Genomic DNA, 16,985 nt, shown 5'->3' with positions numbered 1-16,985 from the left:
CTTAATATTTTATAGATTATAAGATATGAAATGTATATACGAATATGTTACGATCTATATTATAATTTAAGAAATAGTATTAATTATTATTTATTAAGAATAAAATTCTATTTTTATAATTGATGAAATTTTTTTTTCATTCTAGCAATCCTAGTATATTGTGTATTAATGAAGAAATTATGTATCTTAAACATCAATTATTTATCTAAATATATCTAAATACGAAAAATATTAAAAAGAAATATTAATAACTTACATTTCTCGAAATTCGTACAACTGAAGACGCAACTGAAAAACACTTCCATTTCATGTAGAATATTCATATCATTTTCGAAATAAGAATTCCGATCTGCTATGTCCATTGATTTCGTTTTACCGCGCAAAATACAGTTCGGTGTCGCCATCTTGAAATTACTTTGACGATGATATTCAAGATTTCACTTACGCTTTAAAAGTTTCGTAGTCATCATAACGTTTTGATAAACACAAACTGTAATGATACTATAAACAGTCAACAATTATCACAATGGAAAATTGCACAAATATGTCTTTATAAAATCACAACATATTTTCACGAGAGATTGTCAATGCGCGCTTCTTTCAAACTTCGTCCGGAGGAGACTGATGTGCGTCACGTGATCAACTTGTTCTCGGCGCGACATACACGGGGCGTGTTTGCATGTATTACGATTCGTGCGCGTGTAGTGTCGGCGGACGGAACTCAAGTTTAGTCCGCGCCTCGGGATTCGACACGGCTCCTGGGTGTACGAGCCAACAGTGAAATAACGTAGAAATCGTTTTAACAAGTAGAAGAAAAACATACAAAGACGATATACAAGTTCATTTAAGTGGTGCGTTTATTTCTTTTGGATACGGAACGGATAATCTTTTTTTCTTTGCAATGTTCTCATTGTTGCCGTTCATCGTGCCGATTCTCGACGGTGATCGTTCGTAGATCGTGTCGCTGCACTCGAAGGTATAAGAAAACATACAGTGACGATACGGAAAAAGTATTGTTTGTGAACTTATCTCGTTCGGTGGAATTTCAAAAGAAAAACACGGTTAAAAAAGACAGAAAGTGCACCGTGAAATCGTGAAGAGACAGAAAGAGAAAGAGAGAGAGAGGGAAACGGAAGAGAGTTACATTAAACGTCGCGTACTATGTGGGACGTCGCGTCGAGTGACATTCTAGCCTGGAGACAAAATGGGGCCCGTTGATCGGGCCCGGAAGATCTCAGGGGTCCGATTATCAACGGAGGTATGGATGTCATCGGGGACGGGGACGAGCAAACCCTCCAGGCGATTCTCGGTGAGTACAAGCATTTCATTACATTCGTTTTGTACTATAATATAATCGAAACCGCTAGCAGAACGGTTCGCGACGATTGACAAGCGTGACAGCCACGGGAATGTCGCGAATCCCTAACGTTCGCCATATACCTTGTCGTGTGCGTCGTACAAATACGTTTGGTTGCTTCGCGTTCGTCGTGCGTTGACCTTAAACGACCGAACACGTTGATCGTATATTTTCGTGTTTCAGTTTTTAGCAAAGAGATAAACAGAGTTATTCTGCTATATTTTGATCTTATCCGTTCTTTCATTTCGAATATTCTCGAGTTTAATAAGCAAATTGAATTATGATCCGACATATTCAAGTGATTGCGGGAATTTTTAAATTTTTCTCTTTTAGGGATTTTTATTATACTATATTTTATAGTGTAGACACTTTTGATTGGATCATAATAATAGTAATTTTTATAAAGATTTTATTTTTAAAATTACTTCAAGCAATTAAAGAATTAATTTTTTAACATAAAAACGATATTTTTTTTGTAAAATTATAAAAATATAGGTATTTTTAAAGACTGTTATACTAGAATTTGATTTATATTTATCTGTATAATATTTGTGCGCGTAAAATGAAACAGTTGAATTATTCATGCATTATTGATGTATAGTATCATTCACAAATCCTTTCTAAATTGCACGAATCTGAAGAATTCTATTTGTAAAATTTTTAGTTCGCTCTGATTGATCTTCAAAGGAGAGTCGTTTGCCTACGTGGATACATTTACCCTACTTTTGCCTTGACTGTGCTTCTCCCCTCCATACTCGCGGAAAAACCGCCTTCGCATACCTGTTACACGTTTAGTTCAATGTATCTTGCTGCATCATTTCTTGCTTATTCCATTGTGAATATCAGTATTATACACTAATATAAATAACTATTCTTTTAATTTCGTTTAATCTATTTATTTAAACAATTATTGCTAGAAAATAAAATAAACATATTAATAGACATTGCAGACAAGTTACTTGAATAACAGTATTTTAAACGAGATCAATTAGATTTCACGCAATCGTATTTGTATACTTATAAAATAACGGGATTTAATAATAATACATATACGTAAAATACATTACATATACGTAAAATCAAATTTGCAGTTTTAGGTTATATGTACGGATAATTAGATATTAAAAATAAAATTAAATAATATCGAATAATGAAAGATTCTAATGTGCCATTAATAGTCATCATAGGATGTGTTTTAAATATTTTTCCGCGAGTATTCACGACCTTTTCCAAATAATCGCGACCAAGATTGGTCTTTTAGATGCCGAGTGCATTCACCTGCAACGAGTGTACCATAGCATTCTTTATCTGGGTCGGAGGTTGCAATGTAATGCCCGTTTCTCTCCGTTTAACTTGATCTTTTCTCAAGCTTGCTCTCAGTGCACAAGCGTAGAACTCGTTTATCCGATTACATTGAATTATTCGTTCGTGGATAAATATGATTAGACGCGTGGAGTACAGTTAATAGTTATAACCGGTAGGTTTCATTCTATTCGTAAACTATGTATGTATCGAGTAGAGTATCTCGTGTCTTGAGCTTAAGCTGAATGGTATTAAAATCGTTTAGTTTCAAAATACAAACTATTTTTTTTGCGTTGATGTTTATTTTTTTTTCATGAAGATAATTCTCAATTTTCTTAATTTAATCATTTCAAAATAGTGACAGATTAGATAATTTTGCATGTCAATTTTTTATAATAAGATATAATAACTTGAAAGTTATATGTTGTACAAGTTATATATTTTATTGTTCTTAATTCAAAATATCAATCGTTAATAAAAATTTTATGCAAAAGATTTATTCCTAGAGGAAAAAATTGCAAAAAATACTTATCTATTTATAATCATACTTCATTATATTTAATGATTTACGTTTGGCTCTAATAATAATCTAACAATATCCATGCGATCTATTCGAAGGTTCGACTTGGAAAATCGTGAGAAAAGAAGAAAGAGAAAAAGAATTGATGTTCGATCGTGGTGATCCACTGGATGAATCGTAATCTCTCAAATATTACCGCAATTCCATTGGTCTTTGCCAATAATTCCAGTATTCTCTAACCATGGCTAGATAGACAGTGAAAGTCGCGCAGTGAACGTGCTTTTCCGTTTATTTGAAATTAACGGCTCGATACTTGGCCGTAACCTGTGCCAATAACCAACGCGTTTTGTGCTATGAAACAAGCTTTTACATTCACTTTTCGATCATTGTTAACGGTTCATCTTCAAAGACGAATAATTTAACCTCAATCGCTCACGACCATTTTCCATATTCTGCGCATGGTAAGAATTCTTCAGAAAAGTTAGGTTATATTCACGTTTCTTTTCAAATAATTACGTTTTCAAATAATAACGTTTAGTAACATTTAGTTTTTTTTTGTTATTGTTTAATTAGACTTTTATCAAGAAAGAAGTTTATATTTATTAACTTACTATCCTTCTTTTTAAATTGAAGAGTTTTCAAATGACAAGATTTTTCAATCTAGGACAGTCTAAAAATTTTCTTTTAAAATTCAACAATCATTATCATTATTTAATCCTTACGGTTCAATATCCAAATTATTTTCGACTGAGTCGAGTTGCTAATTAAAAATTATATAAATTTGGACTTAAATATTATATTCGAAAAGTTAACATATTATTCCAATTACCAAATGATCTTTTCTTCAACAATTTCAAAGATAATGATTTTTGATTATAAATTTTCTCACATAAGTTGAAGAGTTTTCACGATTTAACGGTCAACATGTAGATCTCGAACCAAAGATCTTTTTCGCGACGATAATCGTGAAAGCCTTCGAGCTTGCTGAGAAAGAGAAGCAGGAGTGTCTAACGAAATTAGTATAGTTGCGTTAAACATAACGGCATGAAACTTTCCTCGTTGCTAATTAATTCTTTCCGCGTGAAATTATGCAAGCTCATTCGATTCTTATATTGCAACCGGTAATTGATCGAATTAGTGAATTGATTTCGCGTTTATAGATCTCTCGACACAATATCTTTTTTTTGTTATTTTAACTTTTTATCACTTATTGGTAATCAAACAAAAACTTCATGACATGTATATTTACTTTGACTCTTTAAGGTTGTAGACGAGATGTCTAGTGAATTGATTTGTATCTTAATCCATGCAAATAATTAATTGCATGGATTATGCAATCTATAAATTTTTTCAATTTTTAAAATATTATATATTTTATAGATTTGGAAGGATAATAACTTTAATTAAATCTTAGTTCGTGATTCAATTTTTAGATTTTAGCTTTTTTTTTTTTGAAAATTGAAAACAATAAATAGATCATGATACATCATAATTTTGGAATTTTTTCATTTTTCTAGAAAATTAAAGCTGATGATTTTAGCTTTTAACTATCATGGATTAATTCTTGATAATTTATAAAGCATCTAAAAATTTATCTTTAATATTGATAAAAACCCGATATATTCTATGATACTCATCTAACATTATTCGCAAAAAGCAACAAAGCAACGAAAGCTTCTCCCGGACGATATATTATAAAATCAAAAGCAGTTTTCCTGATTTGTACGGTGCTTATCACCAGTCCGTGCAGAACGGCGCAACGACGCAAAATGAGCGTTAATGGCAATGTGCTCGTTCACGTGTGCACAAGCAGCCATGCATACACATACATACACACACGTGAAGTGGATGCAGCAAGCTGGGTGCACACGGTTGGACGCATGCACCTAACGTCATTGAATAGAAAAGAAAGATACGACCGGTCGGTGTGACTCTCGATCCCGTTTCCCGCCGTTTCAAAACGGTCGATTTTTCAAGTTACACGCGGTACGTGCCGTTATGAAACATTGTCTCTCACTCTGCTGCGCTGAATAGATAATCGGGTTCGTTCGACTTCAGGTAGAAACGAGTTGGCTGGATAGTTAAGTATTTATATACATCCTGGTTCTCAAGTGTAGCCACTTCTAATCATATCTTGTTTTGAAGTATAGGTTATTAAAATTATTTTTCTTTATTATTATTTTTTTTTATAAAGATTATTGCAATATGTACTACATTTATACTTATCGTGGATATCAAGTCAATTCTAATTCATCTAAGTATCTGAAATCATTTCGTCTTTTCTATATCACTTCTTATTTTAGGGTGTAGTATTTGCTTTGATTTTTTTTTATTTTTATAAACTTTTTGTTTTGTGCAAACAGTTCTATGTTAACTCATCAAGTTAAACAATTAATGTCAAAATTATTTTTGATAATTATTTTATTTCAAAAAATAATAATCTAAGTGTAATGAGATTCGAATTTACACTCGTCGTTTACATTTTGCAAAATAATGAAAATTTATCTTCGTCATCGAAGAGACTTCTACGCCTAATAGAATTTCTTTGGGATATTCTTAGAACCTTTAAGTTAGATGCAATATCTTCAAAACAGAAATTTGCCTTTCATTCAACACAATATTGTATTTTGCAATATTTTACAATAAAATTATCTTGGAAGACAAATATGAATATTATAGAAGATCGGAGAATAGCATTCTTGAATAGCTCGAAGAATAGAGAGAGAACAGAAATTATAATACGAAATATTACTTTTATCGTATATTGTCTGATTAATCATAATTACAGCAAGATCTATCTAATAAAAAGTTCGACTTCCAAGGCATTGATTTTTTATTTCTTTTTTTTTTTTTTTTTTTTTCTATAAGAAAATATCTCGAGACACACGTCGTACTTACTTATAGAGAACGCTTTACCACAAGCAATAACTGTAAACTGGCTGCTAAACGCGAGAATAAATACCGGTCTCTTCCGATTTTGTGTAACGCTTCTCTCCGATGCTAAGTCATCGAAGATGTTTGCTTCTCGTTCTAAACGAAAATCCTTAAAGGAAGGAAGAAGTAAGAAAATCTTTTCTTCAAACACGATTCACTCGATTCACGGCTATTCCAATCTTACGAAGAAATTCTATTGTAGACGTCAACTCTTTGAAAATTTTCTCTTCTTATTTAAAGAATTCTGTAAAGAATATGTCGTTTCTCTTTTTTCTATTTTTTCTTTTTTTTTTTTTTTTTTTTATATCAGAAATAATATTTGAATATTTAAAGTTATATTTGAGTATCATTCGATTGGAATTTAATAAATATCGTAATATAATTTTAGCAATAATTGTATTCGATTGTTCAGTAAATTGGATCGGTAAATCTAAACCAAAGTTAAATTGCATTAAGTGCATATCGAGAGGAATATACTGAATACACTTCCGTTCTTCCGCGGACGAGCGCATCTGTCGCTCTAGTTTCACCTTCGTCGAATTTGTCTATAAATAGGGACGAATGGTAGGTAAGCCGTACCGGTAGCACTAGTTTATTATACTCTATATAGTAATGGCGGGCATAAATTGCAACAAACGGTGTCGTCACGAGAGCCAATTTACTACTTGCTACTTGCGCCCTTGCGTCTCTCCGAACGCGACAACTTTCCTCTTCCTGAAAATCTTCTCCTCCCAAATCAATATCCCAAATAAGCAAATCTTGCGAGATAAAATTATCTACGGAGATAAAATTTTTGTTCTAAAAAAGACCCAACTTATTACACTCGTAGCCTCATTTCCTCCCAACAAAATTAATCGCCTGTTATTTCTTTTATTTCCGTCATATCATTCTTCAACCATTCTTATAACTCTACACGAGAAATCAAATTTTTAATTAAACATTTACATTCTAAAGTCTCAATGTCGCGACTCCAAATTTCCAAATCAAATCAAAAACCGATTCTTCCAACGAAAATTAATCAAAAAATTACAAAAGTACATCGAAAGTATCATATTTAATAAATTAAATATTTCATTTCTCATGAAAGTTTCTAATAATAATAACTTTCAAACAAATTTTCAAACCGATCGAAACCAACAGGGTTCTGCCAACCAAATTAATCATCCGTTATTTCTTCTATCTGCCTCGCATTATCCCCACCACAACACTCTCTCTCCACATATCTACACGATTCAACCATAAGGTTCACGGGTTTACCTCGCGATTTCATGCCGATCCACCGTTACCTCTCGTCCATTTTATTTTCTCCACCCACCCCATTCCGAACCCCATATCGATCGCCCGTGGCGGACGTTTATTTTCGACAAGGGACGCACGCCAACGACAATAAAACCGTTCGATCGTGGCCGCTTATCGGCGATCGGCGGACTTGAAGGATGATTTACGAGGGTCTGGTTGAAGCGACATGGCCGTTGATGAAAGCAGGGCGCAAGTTGGAGTTCGTGCCGAGCCACCCACAACAGCACATTGGTCGGTGAAAAGCTCATTGGTTCCGCCTTTCGGGACGAAAAGCTCGCGCATGCGCCGACCATTTCACCCTTTTCGCCCACCACCTCTCCGTCCAATCGCCTTTTGTGTTTTAACGTTGTCCCTTTTCTCTTCTTTTCTTTCTTTCTTTCTTTCTTTCTTTCTTTCTTTTTATTTCGAAGTATGATACTTTTCTGTTTCTCGTGCGACCGAGCATGAACAATCGCGATGGATATAAATAACACGATGAGACACGAATCGAATATTTTGTCAGAAGAGGAAAGCCTCGTTTGTAAAATTTTTATCATAATGGTTATGTTACAAGTAGATTTACGTTCGTAAGAAATTTTTTTTCGCGCGTAAGGATTATTTAAAAAAAAAAAAATGTTGTAAAACTATTAAAAAAATATCTATGACGATGAAGAGCTCTTCATTGAAGTAGCTTTTTATCAAGTGGTTACGGTTACTTTTATGCTAGTGAGATTGTGATTTTATCAGGGTATTGCAATAATTGCTTTCTAGACGATGACTCATATATATATGATTCAGTATGATAACAGTAGTGAAGAAGAATAATGATATCTTCAAGTATTTCATTGTTTGTTTTTTCATTTAATAAAAGATCATACTCGAAGCTGAGATTGATTGTACTTTTTCTTTTTATTTTAATATTCGACGAAATTAATAAATATTTTATCTCCCATCTCTTGATCATGGATTCACGATTTTACAATTTAAAAATTTAAATTACATCCATAATAATTTGTATACTAATGACAAATTATTTGATTGTTATTTTTTTTTTTTAAAGAAAGATTAATTCGATTAAACGAAATTAGATATATTTTTTTATCAGATTTAGATTTTTTGAGATGAAAATTAGGCGAAAATTTATTCGTTCAATCCATTTAATATCCGATTCTCGCGAAAACCTCGGTTATTTAGCCAGAATTAATGTGGAACGACGTTGTTGATGACATCCTCGAGATTTTTTTTGCAATACACGTGACGCGTGCACTTTATTCGCATACGTATGCAAATAGGGGAACGGGTAGCGTGACATACACCGCGATGACAGGAGTGTAATTACGGAGATTTTGACACCTGATCTTTGTTTACGTATGTAGGGTCGTTGATCATATTTGCACGCGGTTACGAGTTAAACAAATTTTTGATTTGTGTGAAATAATAATGTTACATTCTATTGTGATGTTATGTATATTATTTATAATTATTTTATTAATCATATATTCTTTTGTTTTTCTAATTTTTACATTTTTTCCTTTTTTTTTTTTTTTTTTTGGAATTAAATTAGATAAAAAAAGTTTAAATTCATTAAAAATTCATTAATTTCATTCATAATTTATAAACAAGCGATTGAATTTAAATTTATATGAATTGAATTAAAATCAACGATTCTCATCATTATATACTTGATGTATTACTTAATGTACGTGTAGATTATTATGTTGAGTCAATAGGATATTAAATATAATAACTATTTTATCACTTCTGAAAATAGACTTTCCGTCAGATTTGATAAAAACACATGTTGGAAGGATAATGAAGGATAATGTAATACTTATGCAAATTTTATTCTTTTTTATTAGATTAATTTATATACACTTTGTACTAGTTTTTTTCCCTTCTTTATTTTCTTATTTATTTCTTCTTCGCAAATCAATTTTTCTTTCTATTTTTTTACGTCTATTAAATGCAAATCTTCAGATTTTATCAAAAATAATTAATCCACCTAATTAATGGATACTACTAATCTTATTATTAGATTAGATTATTAGAAATACCCGTTTCACATAATTCATTTATTCATTATTTCGAACTGGTTATATATTATTGAAATACGCATCATTTTTCTTCAAAATTTTTTCAATATTTTCAAGATAAATATTATCATAAATATATTATTGAAACACGTATCATTTTTCTTCAAAATTTTTTCAAAATTTTCAAGATAAATATTACTCATAAATAAATTAATATCGCTAGCGTACAATATCAAACAAAACTGCTCTCTTTCAAAAAAATACATAAATGCCCATTTATCAGATATATTTTCCGTATACACACCTGGGTGGGTGAACCTGTTCACACCTACGTTCCCTAAGTTGCCTCACCCTTAAACCGCATTTGTACGTCTACTGCGTCAACGTGTGCGTATTATATCGACGAAGAAGTGTCGGTGAGACTCCTTTTCTGGACGGAAGAAAGGGGACGAACCAAAGGGGTGGTTTGTTTAATCGATGCCACGACTCTTTGATCCCGTTGTGTCCACAACCGTGTGTACGCTTGCACAATCATGCGGATCGGCCACAACGCGTCCTTTGTTTCCTTTGCATACCACCGATTCGTGAAAGTAAACAGCGTATTCTATTCTTGCATTGGGTCGTCGAAAAATTCGCTTCCGTGATTATTTAATAATCTCGATGGAATTGAATTTCTACATNTTTTTTTTTTTTTTTTTTTTTAATGAGGTGAACGCACAAAAGAATATTTATCATTATTTAGGGATTGAGAATTCTATTTTTAGGATTATTTTCAAAAAAAAAATTTTAACATTATCACGATTCGTGAGTGAATTTTTTTTTTTTTTTTTAATTAACATTTCATTTCTATTCCAATTATTTCGGTGATTATTATTTGGAAATGTAAAAATATCTAAATTTCATCGTTGGAATTTTATCTTTGGATCCCTGTATCTTCAATCTTAGGTTTCTTTGCTTAATTAATCTCTAAAGTCTTAATTTGAAAGATAGTTTTTCTTTTTTTTTTTTGTTTTTTTCTTCATCTTCTTCCTTTCATCTGCTCCCCGACGGATTCCAGAAAGAGGAACTCGTTTCATTCTCAAGATCACTGTCTATCTACGTACAAAGTCGCGATGCATGAATTAGAAAGATCGCCTCGATCATAGATTGGCGGGAATTCTGAAATAGAGAACCGAGAAATTTTTCAAGGATACGATCTCGCCGATTGAAAGTCTTCTCTCTTGATGGTCTCTCGAATACAATGGCGAATCGAAAATAATCTAATTTTAAAATTTCGATTTGAATTTTATAATAATTATCAATAGATGCAAATATCTATGCCAACTCTTTTATCTTTTTTTAAATTTTCGAACTTCCTTATAAAAATTTCATTGTATCTATTACGTGACGATGAAAATGATTAACACAGTTTTATTATCACTCAGTTTTGAATCTTACTGTACTTCGATACCATTGCACACTTGACTGTACAATATGTTGTTTGAACAATCATGTTTCGTAGGATTCTGACGTAATTTAAAATTTTTCAATTTTCAATCTTTGCATTGCTAATTCTTTCTCTCTTTTTTTCTTTTTTTTTTTTTTTTTTTTTTTTTATTTCCTCGCATGGTTACCTCGTGTATTCACAATTTTACGATTTTCTACTTTAAATTATACATTCCTCGACAAAGTCACGTAGTCTTCGGAGTAGGTGGGTATTGCCTCGTCTTTGTATAAACGTTCCGCAAAAGGATTCTATTGCCCGGCACTCGTATCAAACAAATTGTCGTTGCACAACTTTCAGGCAGTACGAGCCGGTATAACGAGACACGAAAGTCACTAACCATTATGACGGATAATGTTCTCGTTGCCTCATACGTCAATTGATGTAATAACGCTAGAAATGCCATCCGACGAATCGATTTACAAAAGATTTTCAGTGTTGAAAATCTGGAGCAACGTATGCCATTGTGCGTATCGTGCGTTTCGTGGAAACGAATCCATAGAAGATTCGATTTGAAAATTTAAGAATCTAGGGATCCCTAGAGTTCTCCATGAATTTTTATAAAGATCAATACATTAATCTGAAGATGCCCGAAATGCTTGAGATTAAGACATTAGAGATCGATAATATTAAGCACGATTGTTACTTTGAGTAAAGATCCTAGGGATCCCTAGAATTTTCTATGTATATAATTTGATGTTCTGTCCAGAACATTTGAAACTACGATACGAACTGTGACGTACAATTTGACTGAATGGAAAAATCATGTATTTCTAGGATTAATTTCGCACATTACGAATTGTTGATTACACACTGAAGAATGAGAATGTATGACATCGATATAAGAGGTTTCGGATAAGGAAAAGATAATCGGTGCGATTACGTACGGTTTGGAAACTAGAATTTTCGTTAATCGTCGCGGATGTTGAGAGGTTTAGAAAAAAAATGGCATCGGCAAAGAAGAGGCATGGAAAATTATATTTTCGTTATAGCTAAACAATATTTCCTTCTCGGTTTCTAATAGTCACAAGAATAGTAGATATGTTCACGTTAAACGTATCCAATCCATCATTGTATTCGTCAAAGCAATCTCACATTCCTTTATTTATTCTAACAAAAATTCTTATCTTAATGATAGGACCGTACGAGCAAACTCATTAATACGCTTATTCACTCGGATACGGAGAAATCAATCCGTATAAAGTAGATCAAGACGATCGGACACAGGCCATCAATGAATATTCTTGAAACGCGGAAGCTGAACTATCCATATCGAAATAACGTAATTGGTTCTACAATCCCATTACGTTATTCATCACGAATTATTACGACGTTTTGAATAAAAGAAAGAAAGGAAAAAAAAAAAAGCTTTCCAAAATGCTTTCCAAACTCAGATTCGAAAGATTCGAAGATTTCCAATCGAAATTATACTCATCGTAATTATCTGCTCGACAATCAATCCCAATAACGAATATGAGAGAGGAATCATTCGCACTCATCATTAGCCCCAAGTTAACTCAAAAAGTTTTCAGCCACTTTTATCGGCCATGAAATCGAATACGAAGAGCGAAGAGATAATAAAAACGCTCGAGCGATAAATTCCACGAACGTAACGTTGGACATCGTCGATGAACCCTCTCGAATTAATCGGTTATTCGCGAGGAAAACTTTCCACTTGATTCGTACAGGGGAAGGTACGAGTTATTGGCGTTCTAATGGGATCTTTTATTCCAATAAAACTGGGATCGGGATACGAGCACGATTTTCCTCCTCGTTTTCATCGCGTTTTCTCACCAGGTCTTCTGTCTCCTCGAGACTTGATTACACCCACGCACGAATATCTAATTTTGTATTACGTCGAGCGAGGCGGTACGCGCGACTTCCGGGTTAGAAGTCAAAGTCATTCGTCGTCACAGCAGTTTTTATTGTATTTCTTGCGTGCTTTTCGCGAATTTTATTAGATTTTACGATCCTTGAGTTGGTAATTTTTAAGACAAAATAAATAAGAATTTTAAAGGAAAAGATAAGTAAATAAAAAATAAAATATACGGAAATATGTTTATTCAATGCTTCAATAGATATACTTAATTATTTTGCTTTGTTTATCTACGAGTTAGTACCTTTCTTTTTTTTCATCGCGATTTTAGCTAAATTACAAATTTTCATAATTTACGGATATCTTAACAGTGTCTGTTACCATAATTATCGTTAATTATCGTATCGTTTTCTTAAACAGTTGTATCAATTATCTTTAATATATATCACCTTTAAGTCACGATTTCTACATTTTGCCTTTAGCTAAGAAAAATATACGCAAAAACCACGCAAGAATTACGATGCGGATTTCCAAATTCGTTAGAAATAATACATGCAATTATCCCATAAAATTTTTTCTCATAACTATATTCTTCTAAATGAAATACCTATATAGTTGAAAATAATATGGTTTTTTTTTTTTTTTTTGATAATTTATCATAAGAGCTTCGTTTTGGTACTCTCTCTGTCCTGTTGTACCCTTTGAGATGACTTGCCCAAATTCATCATCAAGAGGCTGACACATTGCTCTTTACATAACAACATTCGATTCACGATATGGCGGCGAGCAAACGTGCCATAGCCAGTTTACCACTACGACTGTGGCCGTTCTAGATTTTCATGGGAGATTGTTTATAATGCAAGAGAGAGGATGTGTGGACTACTTTGCGAGCCGCAACTCTGTGCCGCGATCGCGGAACGTTTGGACGTTCCACATGGAGAAATGTCGAAGCGATTCAACAATGATGTTTGACATTTATCAGTAACAACTTTGTTCTGCCGTATCAAATTAATTTCACCATAGATTTTGACTTTAAATAATCACGGTAATAATCTTCCAACGTTCTTGACGGGCAAATATACCTTCGGTCGATAAATTAGTTTTGAAATGAGCTCTTCTCCAACAGATCGAAAAAAATAATACGCGTAATTATTAAATTAAACAATGTATACTGTTACTTTTATATTGATTAAAAATCAATTAATCGGGGGATAATTGCGCGAAGAAAAATGATACATCGCATGATAACGATAACAAGGATTAAAATCGTTATAAATCTTTTTATTAATACGTAATTTTATAAATTGCAAGTTGGATCGTGTGCAGACGTCAAAATATACGAATATTTTTAAATCTATAGTATATACAGTTAATATAGTAGTAATATAAACATCGTAACTAAGAAATTTGCCTTGAACAAATTATTTGGATGTTCGCGATACTTATGTGTATAACGTTAAGTAGGTTAAGACGACCGTAAAAGGACCGACTCTAGCGTAACGACTGCGTCAGACGTGATTTGTATAAATCATCGTAGTTTTCGAAGTTATTTGAAACAGAATATAATCTCGTTTTTTTTTTTTTTATCATTATTTTCCGATTTTAAACATTTAATTTCAATTTTCGCAATTCCTCGACATTACAATTTAATCCTTAACGCTAAATGTTAAATTCATAAAGCTAATCAGAATTTTATTACATCTTCCAGTCCTAATTATTCCGGAAACATCTGATGATTTAACGAATTTAAAAGATCGTTCATTACGATAGATAAATAATAAATTAATTTATTAAAGTCAAGGATGTATGAAAATTAATTTTTAAGATTAATATATTTATCTTCTTTAAACGAATACAATCGCGTAGAAGAAAAATTATAAATTCTTCGATTCGTCATTTTTCACGAGGAAAAGAATTATAAAAACTTTGCGAATAACAAATTAGAATTGGAGTGTCCGTTTTATGATACAAAACGTCTCTATTCGAAGCATTTTGCTACGATAAGTTTGCAAGAGAAACACGAAGACAAATTTATTAATAGCGTAATTTACTTGGATATCTCGGTTGAAGAATCGGAAACACGATGGCTTGGGAACTCGAGTTTCCGTCGGTTCTCGTAGAGTTCACGTACGTAGTAACCGTAATATTTCTCGTATCGAAAAAGAAATATTCAAAATAAAGATATTATTATATAAATTCTCAAACTCGGAGGAATACAAAACCGGCCTCTGTCCACGATTTTAATCGCAATTTGAAGTAGACTAATTGTAAAAATTGTAAAATTGTACACAGATCATGGAAAAATAAAAATAAAAAAGGAGGAGATCGTCGAAGAAATGTCTTATCGGCAATGCAAAGATTCAAATCCATCGAGCATATGTACGATTTCATATTATATTTTTCTTCGTAGAAGTCAAGAAGAACGATGCTTTCTATTATCTCGTTACAAATAGAAGATAAAAATTAAGCAAAATAAGAAACGTTAGACGAGCAGGAAAAACACGAGGAATAACGGTAGAAATTGTGTCGAAGTTAATCATTCTGCCTGTGGTCTTAGCCAACACCTTTGGTCGATCGTTATCTTCGAAGAGGATGCACCAACACCTCTTTGCATCCCTCGTTATCTCGATCAAATTTTTCAACGTATATATATATATATATATATATGTGTATATACACGCACATACATTGCACGCCATAAACCATTCTCTGTTCTCCGAAACGAATTATTTATCTCGAATCTAATTATTACGCGATGAGGCTAGGAAAATTGTCGAGCAAATGGATGTTCCAAGTTGGACCAATAATAATAAAAAGCTTGTGCGTTTTACGACGATGAATCAGACCCTGAAAATAATCATTCCCTATCTTTATTTCGCTTCTACGGTAATGCGAAATATTCGTGGTTGAGAAAAAGACAATCTTATTGTTTGAATTGCGGCTAATTATCGTCGGAGAAGTAAATTCACGCGTTCGTTCTGACGCGTATAATGGATACACCTGCCAATTTAATTGTCCCCATATTTTTGTCATCGATCTCTAGACATATAAAATATAAAACAAATATCAACATCGTTACACCCGTTTTTTTAATTTATCGTAAAATTTAATTTAATTTAATAATTTTATAATTTAATAGTTTCTCGATAATTCTTGCTTCATATTGATTTCAATTGATCGAAAGATCAAAGCTCGTTAATTTTCAAAAAGAGAATTTACGGAAAATATTATATTGTATTTTCTTGGAAAATTTAGTGAGAGAAAAGAGTCGAGGCATTTAAGTTTCGAGCAATTATCGTCGCGATCGAATGGTATATTTCTCGACGATCGATTCCACGGGATCGATCTTACAATTGTTTGTCGCGTTAGCTCACGTGTCACGTTGGTATTTCACGTGGGCGCAACGTTCTCTTGTTGTGACGACGCGTTCTCCTCGAGATCGTTCCACCGGCTTAAGCCCGATTTACAATTTCTTCAACAATCTTCCGTCTCAAGAGAAATATTAAATAATACGTAGCAATTTTTTTTATTTTTACTCATTATTTTTTTCTCAAATTGAATACAAACAGAGATTTAATAAACTCGATTGGAAGTTGCCAGATTTGTTATTCCAAAAATTGATTTTTCTTTTGACACTTAACATTTAGTGAAAAAAAAAGAAAAAAGACAAGTTTTCCATCATAATCGAGATCTTATTCAAACACTTCACAAAGGGAAAATTCAAATTAGAAAAATCTACAAAGGAGAAAATGATGTTTATTCCATTTCTATTTATGAAAATTTCCAATCAAACGTCCGACTGGTCCAATTACAAACCACGATAAAAGGATACTCGGCTCGAAGCGTATACGGGTCGGCCTTAAGCGCTCTCGCAAAGCCGGGCAAAGCCTTGAGAGGAAAAGAGGTTTGCATGCACGCGGAGGCGTACGTTTCTCGAACGCAAAGATCTTTGCCCTCCTCCTCCTCCTCCTCCTCCTTTTTCTTCTCCTCCTCCTCCTTTTTCTTCTCCTCCTCGAGCGGATAAATTCGTTGCAGTTTCGTGGTTAAATAATACACACCGGGTTCGAATGGATTCGTATCATCGTAAAAGTGACGCAACTCGGTGAAAGCCGAGGCACCCGGCAGATTCCACGAGGTAAAGTTCACCGAGCGGTATCAGTGTGGGAATCAAGCGACTTTTCTACGCTTCAGCTATGAGAGGAACGCATCGATCATTCGTTCCATTACGTTTGTTGCAAGGTGACTATCGAATGCGACGTTTC

At 32.9% G+C, this 16,985-nt stretch overlaps 1 protein-coding gene across 2 annotated transcripts in view; it reads left to right on the top strand.

The window, feature by feature from the left end:
- Positions 1-721: 721 nt before the first annotated feature.
- The window catches only part of LOC122721090 (myelin regulatory factor-like protein), a 48,090-nt gene continuing 31,826 nt past the window's right edge, over positions 722-16,985 (top strand). For both annotated transcript variants that reach the window (XM_043948353.1, XM_043948352.1), the window contains exon 1: positions 722-1,309. In XM_043948353.1, the coding sequence (XP_043804288.1) occupies positions 1,261-1,309 (49 nt within the window). In that variant the 5' untranslated portion in view covers positions 722-1,260. The remainder of the gene's footprint in view (positions 1,310-16,985) is intronic.

This window comes from Apis laboriosa, unplaced genomic scaffold (genome assembly GCF_014066325.1).
Source record: "Apis laboriosa isolate Shangri-la unplaced genomic scaffold, ASM1406632v1 scaffold13_cov153, whole genome shotgun sequence".
Taxonomy (NCBI): Eukaryota; Metazoa; Arthropoda; class Insecta; order Hymenoptera; family Apidae; genus Apis; species Apis laboriosa.
This window is presented reverse-complemented; position numbering and strand designations above follow the sequence as displayed.